At 38.7% G+C, this 25,790-nt stretch overlaps 1 protein-coding gene across 6 annotated transcripts; it reads right to left on the reverse strand.

Annotated features, from left to right (window-relative positions):
• On the reverse strand, positions 1–24,429 carry abi3bpb (ABI family, member 3 (NESH) binding protein b). 6 transcript variants are annotated; one of them, XM_016251403.1, is made up of 22 exons: positions 24,141–24,429; positions 18,713–18,892; positions 16,194–16,262; positions 15,899–16,031; positions 14,961–15,142; positions 14,814–14,866; positions 14,246–14,282; positions 13,553–13,624; positions 13,273–13,347; positions 11,169–11,369; positions 9,858–10,028; positions 9,248–9,313; positions 6,996–7,064; positions 6,684–6,794; positions 6,427–6,516; positions 6,095–6,304; positions 4,438–4,543; positions 3,766–3,845; positions 2,466–2,495; positions 1,688–1,846; positions 1,473–1,595; positions 1–1,055 (listed from the first exon to the last, which is right to left on the reverse strand). In XM_016251403.1, the coding sequence occupies exons 1-22, from the start codon at positions 24,406–24,408 to the stop codon at positions 940–942; spliced, it is 2,601 nt and encodes an 866-aa protein (XP_016106889.1). In that variant the 5' UTR covers positions 24,409–24,429; the 3' UTR covers positions 1–939. The 6 variants fall into 6 exon arrangements, with proteins under 6 accessions (XP_016106889.1, XP_016106888.1, XP_016106892.1 ...); XM_016251402.1 differs by having other exon boundaries at positions 6,684–6,797; XM_016251406.1 differs by lacking the exon at positions 13,273–13,347 and having other exon boundaries at positions 6,684–6,797.
• Between the last annotated feature and the right edge of the window lie 1,361 nt (positions 24,430–25,790).

Here is a 25,790-nt window from a genome sequence, read left to right on the forward strand (position 1 = left end):
TTCAAACTTGTATCATGTTTCACAAGCTTAAATGGGAAGGATTTTTAATTCTCTCATAGGTTTCCTGAAAAAATACTCTCTCCATATACATATAAATATATTTGTGCTGTGCAAATTGCAAGTGTAAGGTTGTCCTTATGATCTAGAACCATCAAATATACCAGGACTTACAACTGGAAGACTATAGCCATAGTAGAAAGCATCTGAGTGAATGTATGTTTCGTGTGTGTATGCATGTAAAGAAAATTATTATGTTCATCCCAACCCGTTGTAAACATAGACGTGTCGTCGTCTTGAGTCCTTTGTGTCTATTCTAGTGTGGGTAACCTGACTTGTTGAGCCAGTACAATGTGTTCATAAAAGCAACATAGCAAAGAGTCCCAGCTATACATATCATCTGACATATCAGAGACCTAAACTAATACAGCTGCCTCTGGTGGTAGACAAAAGCCTAGGCTGTCTTTAAAACGCTTAATAAAAGCCTGGCCCTTTCTCACTGGAAGAAAGCCAGTGAAGGAACCACAAACTTTGATAAATAAGTTTACACAAAATATCAAAATAGTTTCAGGGAGCCAGCTTCCCAATATTTAAACAAGTATTTTTACCTTTGTTTTTTCTTTTTTCTTTTTAATGTTCATCACTTCAATGTATCCAAAGTGTTTTTCTCATAATGAAGTATTTATTTATTTATTTTACTTTGTTCTAATTATTGTATGATAAATAACAAGACGAGGCACTGTTTTGCTATTACATGTCACAAATCCACTGAAAAGTATTCCCTGACTTTGATCCTGTACACTATTATGCATGGTATTAACTTTGGTGACGTAGGCTGAGGAGTGACCAAACTCACCATCATTGGTGGGGGGAAAACAGTAAAAAAAAAAACAACCAATGAGAGTTACTCTTAAGGGTTCCTTGTGGACACTTGCTCCGGCCCTACCATTTCCCTGGGATTGGCGTACCGCATTCGTACCATGCGACGTAGGTGATATGGGAGTTTCCACCTATCTGGTCGAAGTGGACTGGCTCTTGTCTCATTGCTCTGTAGAAGCCTGAAAATCATCAAGAAAAGCATTAGACTCCAACCAGTAATAATTTACTCACACTCATATTTGAAATTTGTACAATGTCCTTTCAACACAGTTTTGAAGAATGGGCCAGTTGCTTTTTGTCCATGCAATTAGTCCACATGGGGACTGGAGATTTCGAGCTGACGTATGTCATACGATAAGATCTGTGTGAATAATCTTCCCCTCTTAACTTCTGCAGATGGATCATGATTTGCTGAGTTCAGAAGTGGCTCAATACAATTCAAGAATTAATCATTTGGAATAGTATTTTAAACTGGATCAACTTATTCTCATTCTGGGGTTGGAACGCCAAAAAGGTGAGTACATAATCAGATTTATTGCATATGTCAACAGAAAGCACAATAACATCATATTTGTGGTTTCTTGTAGTTTAAATACCTGGCCTGGATGGTAGCTGGTCTGCAGGAAGCTGAGTGCCCGTTCTTCCATCCAGGAATGAGTCCACAAACTGGCAGTGGTCTTCACCATGACCTGTCTGGTCTCCAATATTGTAGAATTTACCTGAAGGGATCAGGAAGAAAAGAGTTGCCAATTTATAATCTATTCTAGCTTCAAATGAACCCATTGTATGCATTAGTGTTTGAAAGACTGACCGTTGAGGGAGTCGCTCAGGTAGATCTTGTATCGTAGGGAGTTGCAGAGTTGGATGCCAACAAATTTGCGGTACCACGTCCTCTTGACATACTGCTTCCCGTTGCACTCAGAATAGGAGTCGGTTTTGAAGGGGAACTGGGTCCAAATGGCATCTTTACCTGAACGGCATACCGAGAAACCCCAAGATGTTATTTTATGAACTGACAAGGCCAGATATTATGTTCTGGCACAGACTGTGCAAAACATTGTTTCTTTCTGAAAAGATTACTGGAGTACAGACACCATTTTTGTTTATACACATGTTAGCAAAGGCCTGCTGGACATTAAGAGCTGAGGGGCTGCCCCATTAGTTTCTGTTTCCATTGGCTCCTGTCATAACCTCGTCTTACCATTGGCTAACTTTGCTCTCTATATCCATTTTTCCATTACTATGTCAATTTCGGCTGGAATAGAAAATACACAGGAAGAAATCGAGGGAGATTGATATCAAACTGGCCCATTCTTGCAGCTCAATGAGTGCAAGAAAGTACCGAGGCCCTTATTTGAGAGTAGGGATGGAAGAGGATGGTGTTATCCATTTGCCACTCTTGGGTAAATGTTTTGTCTGGCTGAGAACTTGGTATGGAAGAAGTGAACTCATAGGAAGTCTCCACAGCTCCTTTACCCATTCTTTTTTCTTACTTTCCTCTACTAGGACTGTTTGTTACATTATCCATTTATTCAACAGATAGGAATTTGTCACCTGAGAGAAATAGTGTGCAAAGAAGAAGCACATACCTGAAACGTTCTCGCTTACCCGCGGATCCGCTGCAAGAGAAAACCGGCAAGAATGAGGAGAAATCAGAAATTATGGTTTGGTTTTAGAGCCACCTGGCCGTAGAGACAATCAAAATGATCTGTAGGCTATAGGAAAGTTACTGACACAAATCAACCAACTCTGCATTGGCTATCCATGGGTGGGCAGAGTTCCTTAAGTAAAAAAAAAAAACCTACAATAAATTCCAACAAGCAGAAAATACTGCGCTTTTCCAGTGGATTTTGAATATCCCTTATGAAGAGAGATCAGCTGGCATGAACTAACCTGCCGGATCTGCCAAAGCTATAGGGGAGAGACTGAGCCTCAGGGGCTTTGGCGGTAAGATCTCATCATTCAGTTTTCCTCTATTTTTTCCCCGTCATCACACATATGGACTCTCTTTCCTTCCTCATTGCCTTTGCCCTGCTTTCCATTCTGTTGCTAGTCTCTTTCTTTATGCAGGCCAGACAAGTTTTAAACCTAAAGCCCCCTCCCATAAAACATGGGGATGATATGAATCTTTATTTGTTCCTTTTTTATGATATGTTGTTAGTGAGCTTGTAAGACAGGGAAATGTTGGCTGTGTGACAGCACTCCAGGGGTGCATCTGCAGGCAGTGATAGGGCCAAATGTTGCAACAGTACAAGGACATGCTGGAGTCATTATGTTAACGACAAACAACTCAATACATATATCTCTAAGAGATAAAGGAGAGGTCATAAATATTGGCTGACTTGCACAGGCAGCATGCAAACCCATGGCAAAGCAATCTGCAGCTCTTCCCTGGGGATATTTGCATTTTATGCCTAATGTATGACTTTAAAATATATTCTATGTTAATACTGTAATTTGGTCGGGATATGAGAATATGGGAATGATTTATGGTTAAACTATAATAAACAAACATTCAGATAGCTCCAGGACATCTCTTTCACATTAAAATGGCATATAAGTTAAAATATGCCTATGACAAGATAAGTTCAAGATTAAATTATTTTTCTAGTTTAAGACACATGTGCCCAAAAATTTACTTTTTGTAGTAATGGATCTGTTTGGCTTTAAAAAGCTTTTATATAATTTCAAGAAATTTAAAATTGAATGACTCCAAAATGTAACCATCTTAAAAAATAAAATAAAAATTGAACAGTGTGCATGTGAGTGTACACATCTCAAGTTTTTAAATACACTTTTTTAAAAATAAAGCACAATATTAAATTTTTTGTTCTCACCGTTTTTTTTCTAAGAAGTAATTCTTCAAGAAAATAAAAGAAAATGCATTACCTGACTCTGTGTTGAAGGTCACTGGTTCACTGGGCGGCCCTTCTCCGAGTTCATTCTTGGGCTTCACCTTGAATTCATAACTGTAAGGTAAGAAATAGGAAGTTAATGGGACATTACGTTTCTGCTTTGATCCACATAAAACCATTAGGTATATTCATTTCAATTCTAATGCTATGCCCCTGACACAGCAGCGAGTCTGCTTAATTCAAAATGATTTAAAAAGAATTTCTGTATTGGTAACCTTGTGGGATGTTGTCAAATTCAGAGCAAAATGAGGTTCTTATTTCCTGTCTTCTGAGCCCTGACACTTGATATATTTATTCTGCAGTCTGAAGACTCAAAGTCTGTGGCCCCCTTTAATGGATCCTCCATGTGTGATGTAGAGACATTACCAAGGCCCACGTGCCTCGAGATGCAGTCCATAGAAAGCACTGGTTTATATTGTGTCGCCAGATCTTGAGCCTATATTCAGCCTCATTAAAAAGCTAGCAAGTGTGGTGGCTCCCCTACAGCCAGACCACAGAGCACATGTCCAACACCTTGTCCAAACCTCAGGATGCGTGTAAGTCCTAACACCCCTGGTATTTGACACCCACATCAACTAAAATACATCTATCAAATTCAGCAGGGTTCCTTAAATAGAGAGGTTGGAGTTCTGCATTTAGACTGCACCTGCTCTCTGGTTTGAGGTTCTCCACAGCTGTATGAGTCTGGTTGGTGGTCAGAATGGAAACCTGTTCACCATCAGGACCTTTAGTAGTTGAGATAACCTCATATTCTGTGAAAAAAAGAAAAATGAAAAGGAAATGGATTTTGGACTGACTGATCAAAGTTCAGGGTTAATTGACTGATTAAAGTTTACCAATCAAAGTTGAGGGTTAGTGTTTGACCAATTAAAGTCAGGATTTAGTGTTTGACCAAACAAAGTCATCTTGGGTTAGTGTTTGACTGATCAAAGTTGACCAATGTAAAGGGATTAGTATTTGACCACTTAATGTTGAGAGTTAGTGTTTGACTCAAATTTTGGGGTTAGAGTCTGAATCAACAAAGTTGAGGGTTTGTGTTTGACTGATCAAAATTGAGGGTTAGTGTTTGACTAATCAAAGTTCACAAATCAAAGTAGAGGGTTATTTTTTGACCAATAAAAAATCAAGAGTTAGTGTTTGACTCATAAAAGATTAGGGTTATAGTATTAGAACAAAGTTGATCAATCAAACTAGAGGGTTAGTGTTTGATCAACTCAAAATAGAGGAATGGTGTTTGACTTATCAAAGTTGACCAATCAAAGAAGAAGTTTAGAGTTTAATAGATCAAATTAAAAGGTAAGTGTTTGACTGATCAATATCGAAAGTTAGTGTTTGATCGATCAAAATCAAGAGTGTTTGAGTGACCTAGTTTTGACTGATTAAAGTTGACCAATCAAAGTTGAGGGTTAGTGTTTGACCGATCACATTCGAGATTTGGTGTTTGACCAAACACAGTTTACGTGGGTTAGTGTTTGATCAAAGTTCACCAAAGTAGAGGGTTAGTATTTGACAGCTTAATGTTGAGGATTAGTGTTTGATTGACTCAGATTTTAGGGTTTTTTTGTGTTTAGTTTAATTGAGGGTTAGTGTTTGACAAAACAAAGTTCACAAATAGAAAGGTTTATTGTTTGACCGATCAAAATCGAGAGTTAGTGTTCGACTCAAAAGTTTAGGGTTAGTGTTTTACTGAAGTAGAGGTTTAGTATTTGAACAAAGTTTACCAATCAAAGTAGAGTGTTTGATAAGTATTGAAAAGTAGTGTTTGACTAGTAGAAGGTAAGAGTTTGACCAATCAAAATCGAGAGTGTTTGAGTGACCCAAAGTAGAGGGTTAGTGTTTAACTTATCAAAGTGGACCAGTCAAAGTAGAGAGTTAGTATTCAACTGATCATAGCTGAGAATTAGTGTTTTATTCACTCAGTGTTAGAGTCACTCACTCACCTAGTAGAGTTTTTGACTGATCAAAGCTGACCAGTCAAGTTACAGGGTAAGTGTTTGACGGATTAAGGTCAAGGGATAGTGTTTGACCAAAGTCAAGGTTTTGTATTAATCAAAGTTGAACGTTAATATTTGATAGATCAAAGTCAATGGTTAGTGTTTGACTGACTCGAAATAGATGGTCAATGTTTGATTGATCAAAGGCAATGGTTTTTGAGTCATACCCTAAACTTTGACTTTGATGAATCAAAGACAAGGATCAGTTTCATTTTAACACCACAATATATCACACATTATATTCCTCAGATATAAACCAATAGATATTAGACCATGGTTTTCCTTTCACAATTCATCCCTCAATCCTACCTGTCGTCTCATTATCTGTTTTCTCCCAATCAAGAATAATGAAGGAGGGGCATCCTTCCACGGTTACAACAGTGAGGTTGGATGGGGCTGTTCTTGGAGGATTGGTGACATTTTGTTCGCCAGCCTCCTCCTCAGGGAAGTAACTCAGAGAGGTGGTGATGGAGCAGGGTTCATCTGGTTTCTTATCCGTCTTATAGACTACATGTGGAGCTGGACAACAACATATTTGTGTTTAAATTCAGACTCCTCTTTGCTTTGGCTCTGAAACTCAAATTTGCATCATTCAGAGTCCTTGGCATGCACGGCTACAGCAGTTAAGAAAGTCTTATTACCAATGTAGCGTTCTTTGCCCATGGCATCAACTTTAGAAGCAGGAACCGAGCTGAATACTGAAGAGTTCTCCCATGTCTCAAATCGGGGTGCTAAGACGCCAAACATATGAACAAACAGTGTCGACTATATCAAAACTATGGTTAACAGATTGTTTCAACCAGCATATTTTTATACATCATGTAAAAATGTATTCAAAAGATGTTTAACCTTCAGCAGAACATTGAAGAATAATACAAAACATCACATAAAGACAAACCTGTCACTGTGGGAGATGTTGTTGTCTTTGGTTTGGATGGTTTTGCTGTTACAAGGGACAGCCTGGGTTTCAAGATGGAAGCTTTGTCCTGATTCGGGTCTGTTATCTTTTCTGCTTTTTACATAACAAGTGAATACATGAAATGTTTTAAACATAGCATCTTCCCAAGTCGTTTAGTGTTAATTGGCAGAAAAGTATATCAAAACACATTTTTACATTCACATTTTTGTAGTTTTCATTTAGCAGATTATGGGGTTCCAAGAGATGGACAAAAGTATTTTATCTTTTAAGTTTAATTAACATTTTACCCACCTAATCCTCCAGGTTTGTCAACAAGATTAGGCTTTTTTGCTGGAATAGGAAGGTGTGCAGCGGGAGAACCTGTAATGATGGAAGCAAAAGTCGTGAAGTGAAATCCTTCCAGATTCAGATATCCTACTCTCCCATCTCTCATCTCTCATCTGTTTCCACTATGAACTAACAAGGACACGGTAAGTCAAAAATGGCACCAAAAGCACTGTAACAGGTCAAAAGTAGCAACCGCACATTCTCATAATATTCACACACCTTCATCGTGTTCTCTTAACTTATGATCAAGTAATACATTCAACTTAAACAGCAGAAAGTTTTTAACTTAACTCAAAATATGGAACAAAAGATGAAATGCCCTCATTCTGAACCACAATGTGGTCAAACATAAAATCTCCTAAGACGAAAACACAGGTTTTCAAATCTTTCCCCTGATCTATGGAAACTGGAGTATCCCATACTCTAAATAATAAAATTGAACATAATTCTTGTTTACTTTTGAGAACCTGCAATTTGGATGCTTTGCTAAACGAAAATAACAAATTGAGAGGTCAAACTCACTTGTGAAGTTAACGGCAAATTTAATCAAATTCCCTGTTTTCTTTCTGACTGCATGGATAAAGTCTAAACATTGGCACTTCAACTGCCTTTCAAGCCTTCAGTTCTCAATGCCATCTTGCAGTCGAGCCAAAAGCAAACAGGCTGGAGCAAGTGGACTCTTCCCAGGAAAACTGATTCAATTTACATCCAAGGCACCAATTGTGAAACCTTCAGTTCATCACAGGCCAATCAAAAGAAGCTCAGCTCACTAAACCCTGTGGTATAAGTCAAAACTGCAAATCTGGGTGGCGAAAAAGCCAAACTTTGCTGAAAATAAAATTAAGGACCAACAGATGTCATACTTTTGCAGAGGGAAATTAATTTCCAGAGAGCTAGCCGAGATTTTTGGTGGTGATGCAGATGTTTTGGGTGATCTAAAACTGTTGTGGTTAGACGATTCCAGGCAGTCACTGTTAAACAAATCTGCCGTAGTACCTCTCTTCAAAGAAAGCCAGCTAGACATGATCTCCTCAGATCTCCAACTATTGGTCAGTAGAAGAAAATTCATGTCAACAGTTTGTGCTAATTTTGTTGTATTCCACTGTTTTTGCACAAGCTGTAAGTAATAAGTTGTGACAATCATTTTGTAGACCTTATTTTGTCCGTGTTTTATTTGTGTAGATTTTCTACTGATCACGGCAGCAGTAATTCATCAAATGATCAAATAATAGGGAATAGTGGTACAAATCCAGACAAATATCCAGATGTTTAATGTAGTTAAACATCCTATTGGAACTTTTAAGTGCCACTTCAGTATCTGAACTGCAGTGGTGCTCTACAGTCTTTACAAAGTATGCCAGATTGCGGAAGTCTGCTGCATTTTCCAAAACCAAGTCTAGTCAGAACCAATATGCATATTTTGTGGCTGTTTTTCTGCTGATACCTTATTTCTATGATTTTGTTAGTCATCTGGGCACTAAATCAATTATGTTGTGGAATTGCTGCTAGTGAAATTCTATTCATAATGCTAAAGCAATTCTCGGTAAGCTACCCTCCAGTGTCTTTTGCCATGTTAACTTTGTTGAAAAGAACAGTAATGAGAATTAATAGTTAATGGATAAATACTATAAATTCAGGCTATTTTTGTTTGTGCTACACAGACAAACAATATGGCAGTCTAAAAAGCCCTCATACCACATGGAAGCTCAAGAATACATCAAAGCATGCAAGTTGTCATGCACACAATTAACTTTAACCAGAAGCAGCTACAGTCCTCTGCAGAAGTTTCAAATATTATTGCTGAAATGCACAAATAAAAGAGGCACAGAATGTTACGAGACAGTTTATGACAATGCGGTGGGTTTCTGTGTCCTCCAAAATACATGTTTTCTCTTGAAAATAAATGTCCTACAGCACCATGATGCTTTAGAAATTAAAGGAACCTATCTTGGGAAAAGCTTTGACAATTAGACCATAAAGCTTGCGGCAGCACGGGATCTGCAGAAGCTTGCAAAATGACAACAAATGTAAAAGACAACATGGCAGATTTGCGAGCAAATGGCTTGAATGGTGAATGAATGGATGGACAGACATGAGTTTACAGGAGATTATGGATGGGAAGGACATCAACATGGGCACATGGGCTGCGTCACAAACAGACTTTCTGCAGGTTAATGATGGCTAACACACATAGAGGACGAGTTGGCTCTGTTTACCCATTCTTGCTGTGGGCCACATGACTGGTTTGGGGAGAGAAAGTCCCTTATGGTGCTCACCGTTAGCTGTTGGAGGGGAAAAGAGTGGGTGTTATAGAGAAAAGGAAGGCTAAGGTAGCATCATATTGTTGTTTTGCTGAGGTGCACAGCAGCTGAAGAAAACTGGGGGTTTACATAGAGTTATAGGCTGCCGTTCAGCTGCCTGAGGGGAAGAGAAGGCTTTCAAGATCAGATTAGTGCAAATGTTGGCATTCTGAGTGCCCATCGGGCTAAATCGCATATATTTCACTGACTGTAAAACTGTCAGGTGTGACAGAGTATGATGGCCAGTTTGCACACACACCACATGTTGCAAAGGAGAAAATTTGGCTCTTGAAGAGAAACTGCCCCAAGAGAACTGCAACCAACATAACTTAGCTAAAAGGGGAGGGGAAATAGTTGACATGGGAGAACAAACAGGGGGAAAAACATTTTCTTAAGTATTTTAAGTTGATCTCAAGTAAAAAAATTAAAAAATAAATAATTAAATAAATAAACTCATAATAAAAAAGAAAAAGAGTAAAAGAAAGAAAAAGACTGGAGTAAGAGGGGTAAGAGTAATGTATTTTACCCCCATATCTTCTGGAGGAGGCACCAAACCTGGGGGAAGAAGGTCTCATGCCATTAGAGAGAGAGAAATGGTATCTGCCCAGTGACGTCTGGTTCCTGGTGGTCACTGTTTGGACTGAATCGACAGGTTTGGGTGGAAGAGAAGAGATGGAGTCTCTCCGGATGCTCTTACCTAGATTAAAAAACAACAGCAACAGCTTTGGTTACTCTGGGAAGCATTGCATGCTGAGGCAGGCACTGTACAATCATTTAAGGGCTGCTATGTGTTAAAAAGAGTTGCCATCTGCAGGCTGATGAGAGATGTCAAAGTTAGCTAGTCGTGTTTTGGGTAACAATTCTGATATACTTTTTGGTACTGGAAGAATTATATTTATTATTACAATTTTGCACGCTTTATTCGCCACCTTGAATTGATTTTTTTTCAAAGAGTGAAAAATTTAAGGGGGTCTGAATACTTTCCGTACCCACTGTACATAGCAATGCATTATGGGATTGGCTTTCATACATTGGATGTATGCGATAATCATGTTACGTGTATTTTGGAAAACCTATTATGCCTGACAATAAGTCTAAGTAGGCAGCTTCCAAGGTTTGAAACAGAAACTATTGTTTATAGAAAAACTGAATGATGTGTGAATTTAACAATAAATAATGTCTGTTCTGACTGCAGTAGGACTAAATCTGATGTGCTGATGATTGCAGTAAAGTGCAGCAGTGCATTCCTGTCCTGTGAAGACAAAACATTGTGTAGCGGAGGATACAGGAAAGCTGATTCAGACAATAACACAGACATGATATACACTGATGGGAGAGTTGTGATAGCTTGCCTGACAGAGCAAATAAATGAGAGGATTATGTGAACTGATGTCACCGGTTCTTGCTGTTTTTATTGGTGGTCTTGCTCACATAGACTACAGACAGCTCTTCCTGTAATCCATTGAGCTGGAGTGTGAAATAATGTATTTTTGTGGCTGAAGTTACCGAATTACTTCATTTGATTGAAACACGGTTTGAACAACCATTAATTTCCTGCATATTACTTTTCTTCAAAACCACCTCAAAAAGTGGAAAATTAATTTAATAAAGCATTGAAGTCTGATACTCTGGAGTTTAGACTAAGTTTGCAGTGGTAGAATGCAAAGCCAAAGGTTGAACGGCAAATTGCAAAATAAAATACCCAAGTATCTGTGTGGTAAATAGTGACTCGCTGAAGCAATATGTTATTTTCTCATTACCTGTCAACCATCAGATCCTGAAAGTAGTATTTTTTAAAGAACTTTTAAAAAGAACAAGAAGGAAACATAAGAATTACCAGAGGAACTATGTGGCATCTGAGTGGCACTATGTGCCCTGGTTTGGGGGTGTCCATGTAGGGGTGTCCGGGCACTGCTGGGTAAGGAATAAGGGGTAGGGGTGACTGAAGGATGGGAGGGCTTAGTGGATAGGAGTTGGGGAAGGATGGGAGGGATCTCCACCAGCTGAGAGGAGTCATTTCTAACATGACTGTTTGAATCTGTTCAAGAGAAATGAGCAGGTGAGCTCTCCATGCTGGAAAAACCAAGTCATTACACCTCAAGGTGGTCTAGTTGGTCAACCAGTTGAAGATGGAACATGGTTAATCGGATCAGCAGCTTAGGCAAAGTGGTCTAGCTGCTCAAACCAGGTTAATCAGAGGTCCCACCAGGTGGTAGGACAACTGATAATTCACCTAGAATCCATCTAGCTTGTACCAGCAGTTTGGACCACCTTAAACTGGTTTTATCTGGATTTTCCAGCAGGACTGATTATTGAGACCATGACTGGAGAAGATTCCCAAGAAGGTGGACTGTACACTCCTAAAAATAAAGTATCCAAAGGGGTACGGTAGAGGTTCGCAGTGATGTCATAGAAGGATCTCCAAAGACCCTTTCAGTGAGTAATTCTTAAAAGAACCATGTTTTTTTTTTCTTAGTGTGAAGGACATTATAAAAATCAAAAAATCTTCACTATCAAGAACCTTTTGTGGAATGGAAAGTTTCCATGGAGGTTACAGATTCTACATGGAACCATCAATGCTAATAATCTTTATTTTTAAGAGTGTTTTATAAATAATGTTTGATAGTAAACACATTTGTAACAGTTACTGAGTTCCATTCCATTGATTCTTGATGGTACGGATGCTTAAGTGCCTGTTACCAACATTTGTTCTGATGATTTTATCAGGGGGGTTGAGAATGAACTTGTTGACTTTGGTCTCATAATCAGTTTGGCTCCAAGTGGAAAAGCACAGAGAAAGTTGTACTGTTATCTTATCCAGAGTTCAGAGACAGAGGAAGACAGGAAAGGAGGTGGGACTCCCAGAACTCTGCCTTTCCCTGCTAGAACTGTCATGGGACTGATTCTTTCTCTGCGTGCAGTGACTTCATGCAGACTGAATGAAAGTGCAAAACAAAGTGCAAAAACGCTGAAAATGAATGAAAGGGTTGATGAAATCAGAAAAAGAGATGGTTTTGAAGCTCAGATGATAGAAAACAAGATGAGGTTCAGAAAAAGAGGCTAAACTGTGAAACTATGAAAAAGGCCACGTTGATACTAAAATAAAACAAATGTAATGATACTAGTCTTTCTACAAAATTGGTAATACCACATACTGACTCAAATAATGACTGACAAATGGAACTTTACAAAAAATTTACTCTGCCATTACCATGGTGCAGTGATGGCATTACATTACAACACTATGGTACAATGATATTTACAAACGTTCCCTTATGGTAACCATGTTTAAATAGCATATTACCATAAATCATGGTCATATTATTTTTATTTAGTGGGATAAGCTTTAATTGAGACAACATTTGCTGCTATACCACTACATACTGTATAAACAAAGGATTCATAGTGACACAGAGGGACAAAGAGGAAAAAGGACAACAAAAGAGCAACAAAGACAGAGTGCCGTTTATGATCACAGTAATAAAACAGATGGGGGACTGAGGAAACCAAACATTTATAACAGTTATGATGTGATTGACAGGTGATGAAATGATAGGGGACTGGATGGACAGAGATGAGCATGACAGGGAAAGAGCTGATTGGTGGACACAGAGAGTCTGACTGGTGCTGATGGGTGGAGCGTGAGCAGGCCTACAGAAACCGCGCCAATGCGTGACCATGCGTGACCACAGAGGGGCTTTCGCTGTGCAGCACCCTGGGAAAACTTACATTCACACTTCCTCCTCACTGTGGAGGCGACCGTTCAGCAATCCTCATCACGGTGGAATCGGGACTTTCTAACTCAACGATCTTACAAGGCATGCCAGCATGCAGCCAATCATAACAGTGAATGTCTTTAATCCCCACCCATGCCCAGCAAAGCGATTACCAACTGACTGCTCATAAGCAGAGTGATTTAAAACAAAACATCTCTCGGTTACCGAATGGGAGCTGAGGCCATTTTGGCTCATTGGCTCTTGGAGCAGCCACAGTTCCTTGCTGGCCCATTGGTGGCGCTGTGGGAAATAATGCAATGTTTTTTGTAAATGGAAAAAAAAAATGAGAGACAAAATGAACAGGCATCCCCAACAAGGCTCTTGAGAGGGAGAAAGTATTAAATGTCTTTACTGTGACTTCAAATGCCAGTTTAAGGCAAATGACTGGAATAAAACCAAATCCTGCATGAAAGAAGAGTACAGAGAGAGTGAGAGGGAAAATTACCAAAATATGTCTTGGGACCTCCATTAATGCCTGTGTTTCTGGGCGGTCCTGGCTGGCTTATGTTGTGGAGAGCTAGAAAAAAGATTGCGAAGGAAGAAACCAACAGAAAATGCTTTCAAACAGATCTCCACAGAAAAATAAATAAATAAATAAAAATAAAGTACTGAATGCCATTCATTTTACACATGGACCGTGTAAAATGAACAATTTGTACAAAGTAACCATACAGCATACAGTGACCAGGATTTGTCAAGCTACAAAAAAGGCTGTCAAGGTTTAAAAATGACAAAAAGCTCCCTAAAAAGTCTAGCAACACTGCCTCAACCAATGTTGTGAGTTTGGGTGGAGTTATCAGTTTATTTGACCAATGGCAGAAGTGACAGTTCACCTTTAACTTTCAGTATGCTCCACACTCAAAAGCTACCTGACCTCTTCAGATGTCCCAAAACTACTTTTCTTGATACCTTTTAGGTGCTTTGTTGTCATTTGACAAGTTTGACAGCCCTTTGTCACTATATGCTTCAACTGTATGGAAAAGAACAGTGTGCTATTGTCAAGTTATTTGTGATCTACAGAAGGTAGTAAGTCAAGCAAGTTTGGGATGACATGTGGGTGAGTAAATGATGACAGAATTCGCTTGTTTTCTTTACTACATATGGGGCAATTCTTAAAAGTAATAGTTGATGGTCTTACCATGTCGAGGTGGGAACAGACTGCTGTGGGGTCCAGCCTGTAAAAAGAGGGTTACACACATTTTTTTCCTTCTCTCTTTAAAAAAAAGAAGTGTAGAGTGAAAGAACACAGAACCCCTTTCGGTCTTCATATCATGTAAAGGAGCTCTGTAATCAGGGTCTCGCCACCATGTCTAAAGTGTTCCTGAAATGCCCTGACAGGCATGTATTATTTCCAGTTTCCACTGAGAAAATCAAGCCCCTTACACGCATACTTAAGCCAACAACTGGATTCTTGACTCAAGATTGAGAATATGTGAGAAAGAGTTTGCTCGCAGACAAATTTCTTTGTGTCCATGACAGTTTAAAAATAGACCATGATGGGCAAGAAACTAGGAAAGGCAACTCTGGCAAAGCATGGTGCAAGACCATCTAAACCATCCTAAACCAGCTTAGACCGACAACCCAGGCTGGTTTAAACTGGAACACTAAAAGTGGTGCGTGGCATGTGGTTTTGCCTGTTAAAGTCAGTTGTAAGTCCTCTATACTCCATTATATACAGCAAGTTGACATGAAACAACACTACATACCAAAGTCTTGACAAGGGGTCGGGTGGGCTTGTAGGTTATCTGCATGTTTTTGTCTGAAAACAAAATGGTAGCAGTGCAAGTTACACTTGATCATGTTCCAGTTTATCAACCAAAATAATTTGAATTTATGTTTAGGGTATCCGTTACCTCCCATGTTGGTGTTGTGGATCACTGGTTTGCTCCACATTCCACTACGGTCGTCTTTGTTGGATCGGATGCCAAATTCATAGGGTGTGTTGGGCTTGAGGTTGTCGATCACAGTATCGGAGGTGGGGCAGGTCTGGTAGATCCACTTCCTGTTTCTTTCTCTATAGCGGATGGTGTAATGCCTGGTTCAAAGACACATTGCTTATTTAAGTACTGTATCTAGTATACAAAAGGTTCAAGAGTCATTTCTACACCCTAGTTTTGGCCAGTTATAATAAGTCATCAAATGATGCATGTTGGAGGTCCCACATTTTTAGTAAACTGGTTTTTTGTCACCATAACAGTGATCAGGCGATAAACAGAGGGGCTTATGTTAGGTTTAATAAGAGTACTGGTCCGCAACTGTTTTGGTCCAGGTCAACATTTCCAATGGCCTTTCCAAAAGTCTCCCTTTATTGAAGAAAATAGTTCACATACTTCTGCATATGAAAACCAGAGCGAGTTTAGGGAGGCTGGGAGTATGTCAGTGCGTCCCAACAGTGCATGTATCCTCAAAAAGCATTTAAACATAGACACATCACACCTGCAGTGGCAGGTTTCCATATGCCACACATTTTTTTCCTCTGTGTAGAAAAACATCGCACTTATTGAATGGGTCTCTCGGTTATGCGACATAAATCCAGTCTCTTGTCAGTGCAGTGAAAACATTGAAGAAAAACCTACACTGCACTGTAAGGCTTCTGAGGACAGGAACCCTAAATACTAGAGACAGGGTGCCATGATATTTCATTATATTTTCCCCCCATGTTTTTCAGGTTAAATGGTCCCTAAATATGAAGTGAAGTAAATTAAGTCTTCCTTTTGGGATTTAGGACACTCATATGGAACATCTTGGTGGAGGAAAAAAGTAAAATCCAGATGTTGTGTGTGTAACTCACCCATCCTCCAAGCAGTCGTTCATGATTTTTCCCTCGTAGGGCGTCTTTAAGTAGGTTCCCCAGGACAGAAGCACAGATGTCGGCGTGACAGAATCGATTACCAGGTGAAGAGGTTTGTCCAGGTTCACCTTACCTGTTTCAAGCCCAGATTTACACAAAGTTATGAGAAGCCAATGCTAACTGAAAGTCTTCAAAGATTCCCACTGGCTCCATAAAACATCTGTTGTGTATTTCCCACTAAATATACCCTGTCATGGACTATTTTGATTTTTAATCCATTGTTTTTGCACCCTACCTGTGCAGTGCTTCTTCACATCATTGGTTGGGATGGGCTGAACAGCTACCAGGTACTTGGGTTCAGCATCTGTGAAAGCAAGCATCTCAAGTTATTTAAGGGTTCAAACAAAACCATAAAAAGGGCAATTTCATGGTGCAGTGCAAGTTCCTTTCATGAACTTCCATCCAACATGAAGAAAATAAATGTAAAGCCTAAAACACTTGTCAACAAAAGTTGACGCCTGAAAACTCTCATGACTGTGTGTCAATGTCAATAAGTCTCATAAAATCAGATTGTTTGACCTTTTATGACAGTGGTTCCCAATCCTGGTCCTGGAGAACCCCCAACACTGCACATTTTAGATGTCTCCTTAATCAAACACACCTAATTCAACTCATCGGCTCATCAGTAAAGACTCCAAGACCTCAAGATGTGTCTGTTAGACAAGAGAGACGTCAAAAATGTGCAGTGTTGGGTGTTCTCCTGGACCAGGATTGGGAATCACTGTTTTATGACATGGCAAGTTTAGGTTGTAAAAAATACATTTACTTTGACAAATATATTTGAAAATGACTAAGATATTTACACATTAAAATTATTAGGGAAAAGTTTTGTTTGTTACACCACGAATCATTACATTTAACATTTTGTTAAAAATGGTATAAAAGTTTTTTTCTAATTATTACATGTGGTTTAAGCTATATTTGTTTAATCGTCTTTTCTGTATCAAGAGCACAATTCTGAACGTTTCTGGTGAACTTTTGTTTAGTAAAATGTCTTGAGTTGTTTAATGTGAAGCTTTTCACTTATAGCTCTGTGATGACAAAGGTTTGCTAAACATCCGTGTTTCCACTGTAACAGAATTAAACCGCACATTTGCCAAAATTTGATTCGTTGGGGAGATAAGTTTGTCATTTATGCCTTTCTAACAGTTATGAATATGTACACAGAAAAACTCATTTAGGCAAAAAAGCCCATTAGACTGATGGGCCAGTACCAAAGTCCACAAAAGTCTGGACATTTATAAGTGTATGTGCGTGAGGCATGTCAAGTTGGGAAAACGCCAATAACTGCTTTCGCCTTTTGACCATCTGTTGTGCACGTGTATCATATTGAAATCTCAGCACACACTGTAAATTCAAGTGAAATTATCCTTCTGCCTGTAGCCAATATTAAATAATGATGTGACTGTATGTTCCTGTGTTGGACTGTGTAGGTAAAGAAGCCAAAAACTTAGAGGCCCTTCCTTTTGGAACAAATAATGCTTTGTTTGCAAGCTTCTGGATAAGCGCATAAGCGTCGGTGTGTAATTATTTTTATATATGTGTAAGTGCTTTCCATTGAGCTGAACCTCAAAGGCCTTGACTTAAAGGTTGAGACCTTGTCCACTTCAATCTTAAATCTTAAAAAAGAGATATGCATGTATGTATTGTTTGCAGTCAACACAAATGACCAGAATTGCATTTTCTAGGATTTAAAAATTCTGTCCGACACTGATAAGCTGATAATTATTTACACGTCATTGCTGTAAACAGATAAGTGGCCGATATTAAAATTCTACATATAACAAATACTTATTTTCATGTTATGACTGATAAATAGCCAATATACAAATTCTACACAACCTTTATAATAATTTTCATGTTATAGCCGATAACCGATAAATAGCCAATAGTAAAATTCCATCCAATTTTGTTAAAATAAAACACCAAAACTGAAATCATTGTTTTAATTGCTATAAGTAAACTTACATATCACAGCATTATAATGTACAATATGAAAATGGATATTCATATTGAGATTTCCTAAAAGTTACTTAAAAATATAATTTTTTTTTTAATAACTTAAAAGTTCATGTTAAATGACAGCAAATTTCATCTCAAATGTAAAAATTAGAGAAATGTATATGAACAATTAACTATCCAATATCGGCCAATACCGAATTTAAACAAAAATCTCTAATATCGACCAATAACCAATATAGTATTGTTAAATCCAACGAAATCCACAAGCAACTGCACTCTGTTATATCTGCAAAAGCAAAATGAAGCACCTGGCATGGGCCAATTTTTTAAGAACTAACATTAGCTTTAGGGTCCCTATGACCTGACCCTAACCTCCTCAGAATGAACTCTGAGATTGTATCTCCTGGGAAAGTGATGATGTATGGACAACAGGAAGTTATTTTACAGACAAAAAAAGTGGTTAGTGTTCTTGGGAGTAATATGTGACCTTTTTACCTTGTCAAGCGGGATGTGTGGCTTTTTGGTGATGACAAATAATGTGGTTACCAAACCTTTAACAAATAGCATTCATTTGGGATTAAATTACAGATTGTGTTTTCAAATAATGGAAGAGTTGGCGCAAACATAGGTGTGCAAATCAAGACAGTGGTTTCAATGGGTCAAGGAATCAACATTTGTGGTTACTCCTCCATTCCCATGCTAACCCACAAAACAACATTAATGATTGTTTTGTGGGCTTCCTTCAGGCTCTTAAGTGAAATAACGGCTGTCTGTGGTTAAACTCGAACTTACCAATCTCGGTCTCATAGGGTTCCCCATTTTCTGGAAGTTGAATGAACTGTTTGGAGAACATGCTGGAACCATATCCTAAAATGTAGCCTTCAAGTTTGATGTCAGGGTTGGGTCGAACAAACTTCAGAACTATGGTATCCCCGGTCGCGTTGATTCGAACCTTCATATTCTGTCTTCTTACTACGAAAAGGAAGTGTTTGAAATACTTTTAATTGGGTTAAGAAACAGTGCTGCAGCTCTTCAAATGTTCTGTGTTTCTGTGTTTGACATTCAATGGCAGTAGAGAGGAACTGCACAAAAAGAGTGACTTTCAGAACACCGCAATGAATAAATGATTAATTACTTAAAGAGTAAGTCTTTATGTTTCCCATGTGTTGGATGGGGTTTGTTGATTTATGAGGCCAAAGGGGGACTGAGGAGCGCTCTTTTGAGGAGCACAAAATTGTGTGCCATGAAAAATCATCATTGAGGTAAATCAAGGACAATGGCTTTCACAGTTGAACTCCTCATCACTTCACTCAAAGCACAGTAGCATATGGACCTCCAATATTATGCACTAGTTACGCAGCATTACATTCAGAGGAATTATGAGCCTTTGAGGCTTTGTACAGTTTCAGGAATTGGACACAGTCACACATTTAAAGTGATCTGATCGTTATCTTTTCAATCCCGCGCCAAGCAATTCATTATAAATTACCTCCTTTTATACCAGCGTCGTCTTTCACCATTTCATTGGATAATTTGCAGCATGGAAAATGTCTCGAGTCAGTTTCAGGCCCATTCTAAATCTAATAAGCCACCAGGCTGAGCAGAGATTTTTCCGCTTCCACCTTTTCTCCATCAATCAGAACAGTTTAACGCTGAGTTAAAGAGGCCACAAAACGTCCTCCTTAAACTGATTTAAACTGGTTGGTCTGGGCCTTTGGAAAGTGATGTGTGTATTTAACTTTATGAGAAATTGCAAGCTTGGCAGGTCAAGCTCATCGCCCCTATCTGTCAAAGTCTCGATGAAGCACCACTTCAACCAAAGCTCATTAATCAGGCTCATTAGGTAGTTCACCCAAAAATGAAAATCCATTACATACTCACCAACCTAAAACGATTTGATGTCAGTAGAGACAAAAATATTAGATTTTTTAAAAAATATTAATGCAAATCTTTTCCAAACGGCAACAGTTCCTACTGACCACCAAAAAGCACCATAAGAATGTCCATATGATAGTGCACTACATTACACATTTCAAGTTACCTTAAGTCATATGACAACTTTGTATTAGAAATTCAAGTATTTCAATCTAATTAATTGTTCTTTTGAGTTTATTCTTTGGATGAACTAGACATTCAATTCACAAACAACTCAGTCTGACTTGTGAACTGGAAGAACCAGTGCAATGAAAAGAATAGACTTAATAAAAAATAATAATAATTCAATGATCCAGTTCTTGAGTTCAACTCAACTGATTCAGTTGCAGTGGTTCTTGAGTCAACAGCTCACCAGAGGGGAGGATTTCAGTAAATAATGATTTCAATTCAGTCTGTTCCTCACTCATCACTAATGTATGACTTCAGAAGACTTGTGATATAGTGCATGAATTTCATGGACCCCTTTAATGATCATTTTATGGGGCTTTTTTGTTGTTTTTGGATGTCCACAGTCACTCTGAACATTTGTTTTTGGAAAAGAGCTGTATGTATGCTATTACTTTTTGTGTTCAAAAAGAAACTATAACAGCATATGGGTCTGGAGAGACATAAAGGTGAGTAAACAATGACATAATTTTGATTTCTGAACTGTCTATGAAGAATCACCCAACACTGAAGCATAGATGTTTGGAAAGTCAACAGGCTAATTCAGTAACGTGTCTTCTTAATCTTTTGAAATCTGTTAAACAAACAGAAAAGAGGAAGCGTGTGTGGTCAGGGAAGCTGCTGGATTTGTACAAGGGAAATAACTACAAACCACTAAATCATTGGGATCACTGTAAAATGACAGCTCAGTGAAGAACACTTGAAAATGAACTCTACTTTAGGTGTTCCCTACCATTACAGCAATGCACCGTATCACTTTGATTAACTATCATTAAAAGGCAGGCACAGTCTTGTTTCTTCACCTATTCATTCAGATGTATTTTTCAAATCCTAACCATGTCATTGTAGCTTTAGACTGGGGCCAAGGCTCTGAGTCATGGATAGGCTTGACACTTGCAGTTGAGTGGTGTTTTTGGTTTACCTGTTCTCACCAGCTTGCCACCACAGATATTTTAAAAGGGATTTTTTTTCCGTTCCCAAAATGTAATAGTTTTACATCTGACAAGAATAATAAAAAGCCTCTTTGCCGTTTTGTCATGCCAGTGGAGGAGGGCTGGACAATGGATGGACCTCTGTGGTCAAGGGAAAGGAAAAACACAATAAAATTTTTTTCAGGGAGATCATGCAGGTCAAATCATGGAGCATTTTTACTGCAATGGTAATACTGTGAATCCAGTTGATTTTCTTTGTATTATTTTACATTTTTAATTATTTTATTTGTTATACATTCCTATTTAAGTATTTACATTCCAAATGTAAATAAATAAATATTTAAATTACATTTACATTCTATTTTCTCATTTAAGTGAATGAATGCAATGTAAAAGAAAAGAAAAATACTTCCAAAGTTCATCAACAGTGTACAAAAATGATTCTGTCTTCAGGGAAAACATCCTTATTAAAAAGTGAACAAGCCAAAGACTAATATTACATTTCAACTTTAAAAGAAAAAAAAAATATCCCTAAAGGATTCAGTAACTCAACTAATAATACGTTTTTAGCCAAGTCACGTTGTGCACTTCACTTTGCGAAGTAAATAAAATTATTGCTAAATTATCGAATTGCAGATGGACGACCACCAAGCTGTGTTTTGTCAGATATGGTTAGTTTTTAGCTTGTGCATGAATAAGGTCCAGTTTTTATTGGACATCTGGCACTTGTTCCACTTGAAACATAATTTACAAACACATTGATTTCTAGAAGGGTCAGTCTGATTCACAGCATTCCTCCTGGACAGAAGCCATGCTACACAAGGCACTTGCCAAGTCTGCATTCAAAATCAATTTGCTTTATCAAATCAAACTTGTTTTTGCTCAGTTGTTTTTCCGTCATGTTCAAGACTTTAAATAAGCAAATTCAAGAAAATTAGAAGAGATCTTTGGGCTTTACAACGAACAGCCACCAAGTGTCTTTAGTGTATAAAATGAATGTCAATTCTTTCCACTGTTGTTTTTTTTTCTTCATGATTTCTGCCCATTGAATTTTTATTTGTATTCTTATTATTCAAAATTTCTTAATTTGTAGAAGAAAGAAAGCCATGCAGTAATGACATGAGGTTGAGTAAATTATGACAGATTTTGTTTTTGGGTGAAGTATTCCTTTAATTCAGCACTTTTCATGGAAAATCCAGAAATCTAGTCCTTATGTAGAACTCCAGGCTCTTGTGCACCACATTACAGGAGAAACATGACCCAAATATCCAAGGAGATGATTTAAAAAAAATGGCACTAAACTTCAGAAGAAGCAAATCACCTGAGGGCGTGGAGAGAGTGTAAATCTACTGTTTTCCCAGACTTCAGCAAATAATTCGTTTTTCAGGCACATTTACAACAGTTCTGATCTCTGCACTCAACAGCTGCTCTCCTCTCCCCTTCACCCCCCAAATCCTTTCATCCTCTTTGTCTTGTTCTGACTTTTCTCTGGTGCTCACTTAGAGACATTTTGATATTAAAACAACCAGTATTAGTTGCTTACACACAACCCCTCATTGCTAACACCACTCCTAAACACATGTTCTTTCACAATTCAATGTTTTCTTTCTTTCTTTTTTTCCCCCCTGATAGTGTTTGGCTTCGGGTCTCAGGGTGCATTGTGAACCTTCAGTGCTTGTTTTTACAGTGCATCTGCCTGCACATGACTTGTTAAGCCGTCTTTGCCCCGCGGCAAGTTGAAGTACAGTAACAAGTAGAAGCTGCATCTGAGCCAGGTGAACATACAGACATCTCAGACTGCTGTTTCCTTTTAAGGCGTCAATTATCAATCAAGTTCATCCATGCTGAAAAAAAAAACATTTAAAACCAGCCTAAGAGGGTTTGCTGGTTTTAAATGTTTTAAGATGGTCTAGAGGGTCTCCCAGCCTGATCAAGCTTGTTCTACCTTGTTTGTGCAGCCTGACCAAACTGATGTTCAGCTACTTCAGTGAGGTGGAACCAGCTGAAAATTGCCCAAAACCACTCTAAAACCAGCAAACCAGACCAGCCTGACCAGATAAGTGTGTTTCTTTTCAGCAGGGATGAGAAGATAAATATTCAAAGCATCTTCACACTTGTTGAACTCCCCATCCGGTAATTTAAACTCTGTCTTGTTGTCCAGTCAAAATCCATAAGGAAACGAATTTGGCCAACGAAAGATAAACACAGAATGCTGTTGGGCTGATTGACTAGCTGTGCTGAATGAAACTCGGTACAAGAGACAGGGCACTGAGCCAGCGCAGACATTCCTCCCCTCCGGAGATGGAGGTGGTTTTTAATAGCTAATAAATGAGCTCTGATAGTGAATCGAGAGCTTCTATCACTAATGCAATAGCTAATCTAAGCACCCAGGGACACTGGGAGCTAGAGATCTTGCAAAGATACATGCTACACACACACCTACACTGCTGGCACTGAGGAGGCAGGCGCTGGAACATATGTAGACACACACAAAAATGCACTATGAACAGGATACTTAGGTGCAATGTATTCATTCAACAAACCCTAGAACACACACAAGCACATCAAGCACCATAATGGAATATATACAGACACACATATACATACACACAAAATAAAACATATAAAAAAAAAAAGATTTTGGCCAGCTCCATACACCATGTGGTAACCATTATCACTCTACTGTTTCAAAATTTAGTCTATCAAAATGTAATGCCGTTTTGCAACTGGCAAAGCCAGAATATCAAAGTGCCTGGTTTCTGATGTTGGATTCTGGACAACAGCGGACAAATTGCACGTTCTTCATTTTCCAGCACCTTTCAAACTCCAACCCCATTTTTTCCCTTTGCAGAGTTTGGCCTCACCACAAATGTAATCATGTTTCATATAATTTCCCTAATAATCTGCTCATGCATGCCCAAATGCACCTGCACAATGCATTGCATGTTTTTAAAAAGGAATGAAAAATAAAACCAATGACTGGTTCAGGGCATCTTGCAATACAAATGCAACAGGTTAATCGTAATGAATCTTGTCCTAACCCTACTCTACAAAAATCTTTTTAAGATTACATTAGAACTACTGTAGAAATGCATGACATTCTGAAACACAAACAGGTGCATCACAAAAAACACACTGATCACCAAAAGACATGAGTGCAGTATGCGGCACCGTGGTGCTGAACTTGCCTCTGACTCTTTGTGCTGAGCTGCATGCGAGGAGGAGAATTCCTGCAAGCGTCAGAAAGAAGCCCAAGTGAAGGACAGTGCTGCCTGCCATGGTGCTCTGCTCCAGTCGAGAAGGGATGCTGCCCGATTTCTCTAGGACTGTTACTGCTGGTGCTAGTGTCAAGTCAGGACTTCTTGAGCTCACCGTGTGCCTCTGCTGAGTGATAGACAGTGCAAGGAGTCCTCCAGGATGTATAGTGACCAGGGAGGGAGGAGATTGCTGATGCATGCCTCAATGACACCCACCCTCACCGATCCACATACACACACACACACACACACATTTGTGGGGGGTGAGCATGGTTTTCATTTACTGGTCTTGCTCGACCAAACGCTCTCTCACATTTTCTTCCATCAAGGATTTTTTTCCCCAGCAGCTTTTGTGTTTGTGGGTGTGCAAGTCTGTTCTTGTGTCAGAGTGTTCCCTCCAAAATTTGATTGGACCTAGTACACAGACTTGGGGCACCCCTACAATAGCAAATAGAGTTCCAAGAGAACAATGACTAATGAAGTACATAAGCAGGACATTAAACGGACAGGAAGATGTCATAAACTTCCCTTCCTCCAGTGATATTACTATGTGCATTATTTAATATTTATATGCTGCTGTCATTCCTTTTAGTGCTATATTCTTTTAAATGAACACTGTTGCAATTTTTATTATATATATTTTTTTATACTGATTTTATGGTACGTGTTTAGTTTAGTGCAGTATTTATGAGCCAGTGGAACAGAATTTCGTTCATATGTGCATTCTGTATGTACAGTTGAATGACAATAAAAAGCTACCTACTTACCTATATAACCTGGTGCAAATATAGTATCCCTCTATTTCATCATCACAGCATCACTTGTCTATCTGTGCCCATTGCTAACCACTGTACATTACGTCTTGTCTAGAAGGGTGTCCAGCCACACATTCCCTGCCAAGTAACCTCATCTCTAGGGACATAGGCGAAAATTGGGGAGGTGGGTGGGTGGAAAGTGATTATAATGACAAGTGCTTCCAACACGTGCCACTGCATGCAACGTGCAAAGGGAAGCACTCACTCCAGTGAGCCTCGTCTGACCCACAGGATGTGAACAAAGACATATTCATGAATCAAGCCACCCAAAAATTATGCAACTACAGCCTAGCATGTGCCTCCTACTACATCATCAGCACAGAGTACCATAAAACAAGAGTTCTACTCCAGAATGTCCCGTGCTCCAAGAAGAGTTATTTTAAAGAGCATTACAAGCAAAACAAACTCAAAAGAAAAAAAAGGACAATTTGTAAAACCACTCCCTATCATGATTCAAACAAAACATCACTCGTTTGCAGCTGTGATCATGTCTACAGCTTTTTGCTTTGCCAACACAACAGTTTACAACCAATTGAGTTGCCAGAATCAAGCAATAGTTTCTGTAATAAATTGAGTTGATTTTGTGGATTTTTTATATATTTGTATGCATTTCGAGTATTTGTATGTTTGTTTGTTAAGGTTTGATTGTATATGTGAAGCACCACGACAGTCTGAACTAATTTCCCCAAGGGTATTAATAAAGCTCTAAACTAACTCAACAGGCCATGGGATCCCTTTGGCTAGAGCTTTCACCCTGCATATATAT

The sequence above is a fragment of the Sinocyclocheilus grahami genome, unplaced genomic scaffold, assembly GCF_001515645.1.
Source record: "Sinocyclocheilus grahami isolate Dianchi unplaced genomic scaffold, SAMN03320097.WGS_v1.1 scaffold1042.1, whole genome shotgun sequence".
Classification (NCBI taxonomy): Eukaryota; Metazoa; Chordata; class Actinopteri; order Cypriniformes; family Cyprinidae; genus Sinocyclocheilus; species Sinocyclocheilus grahami.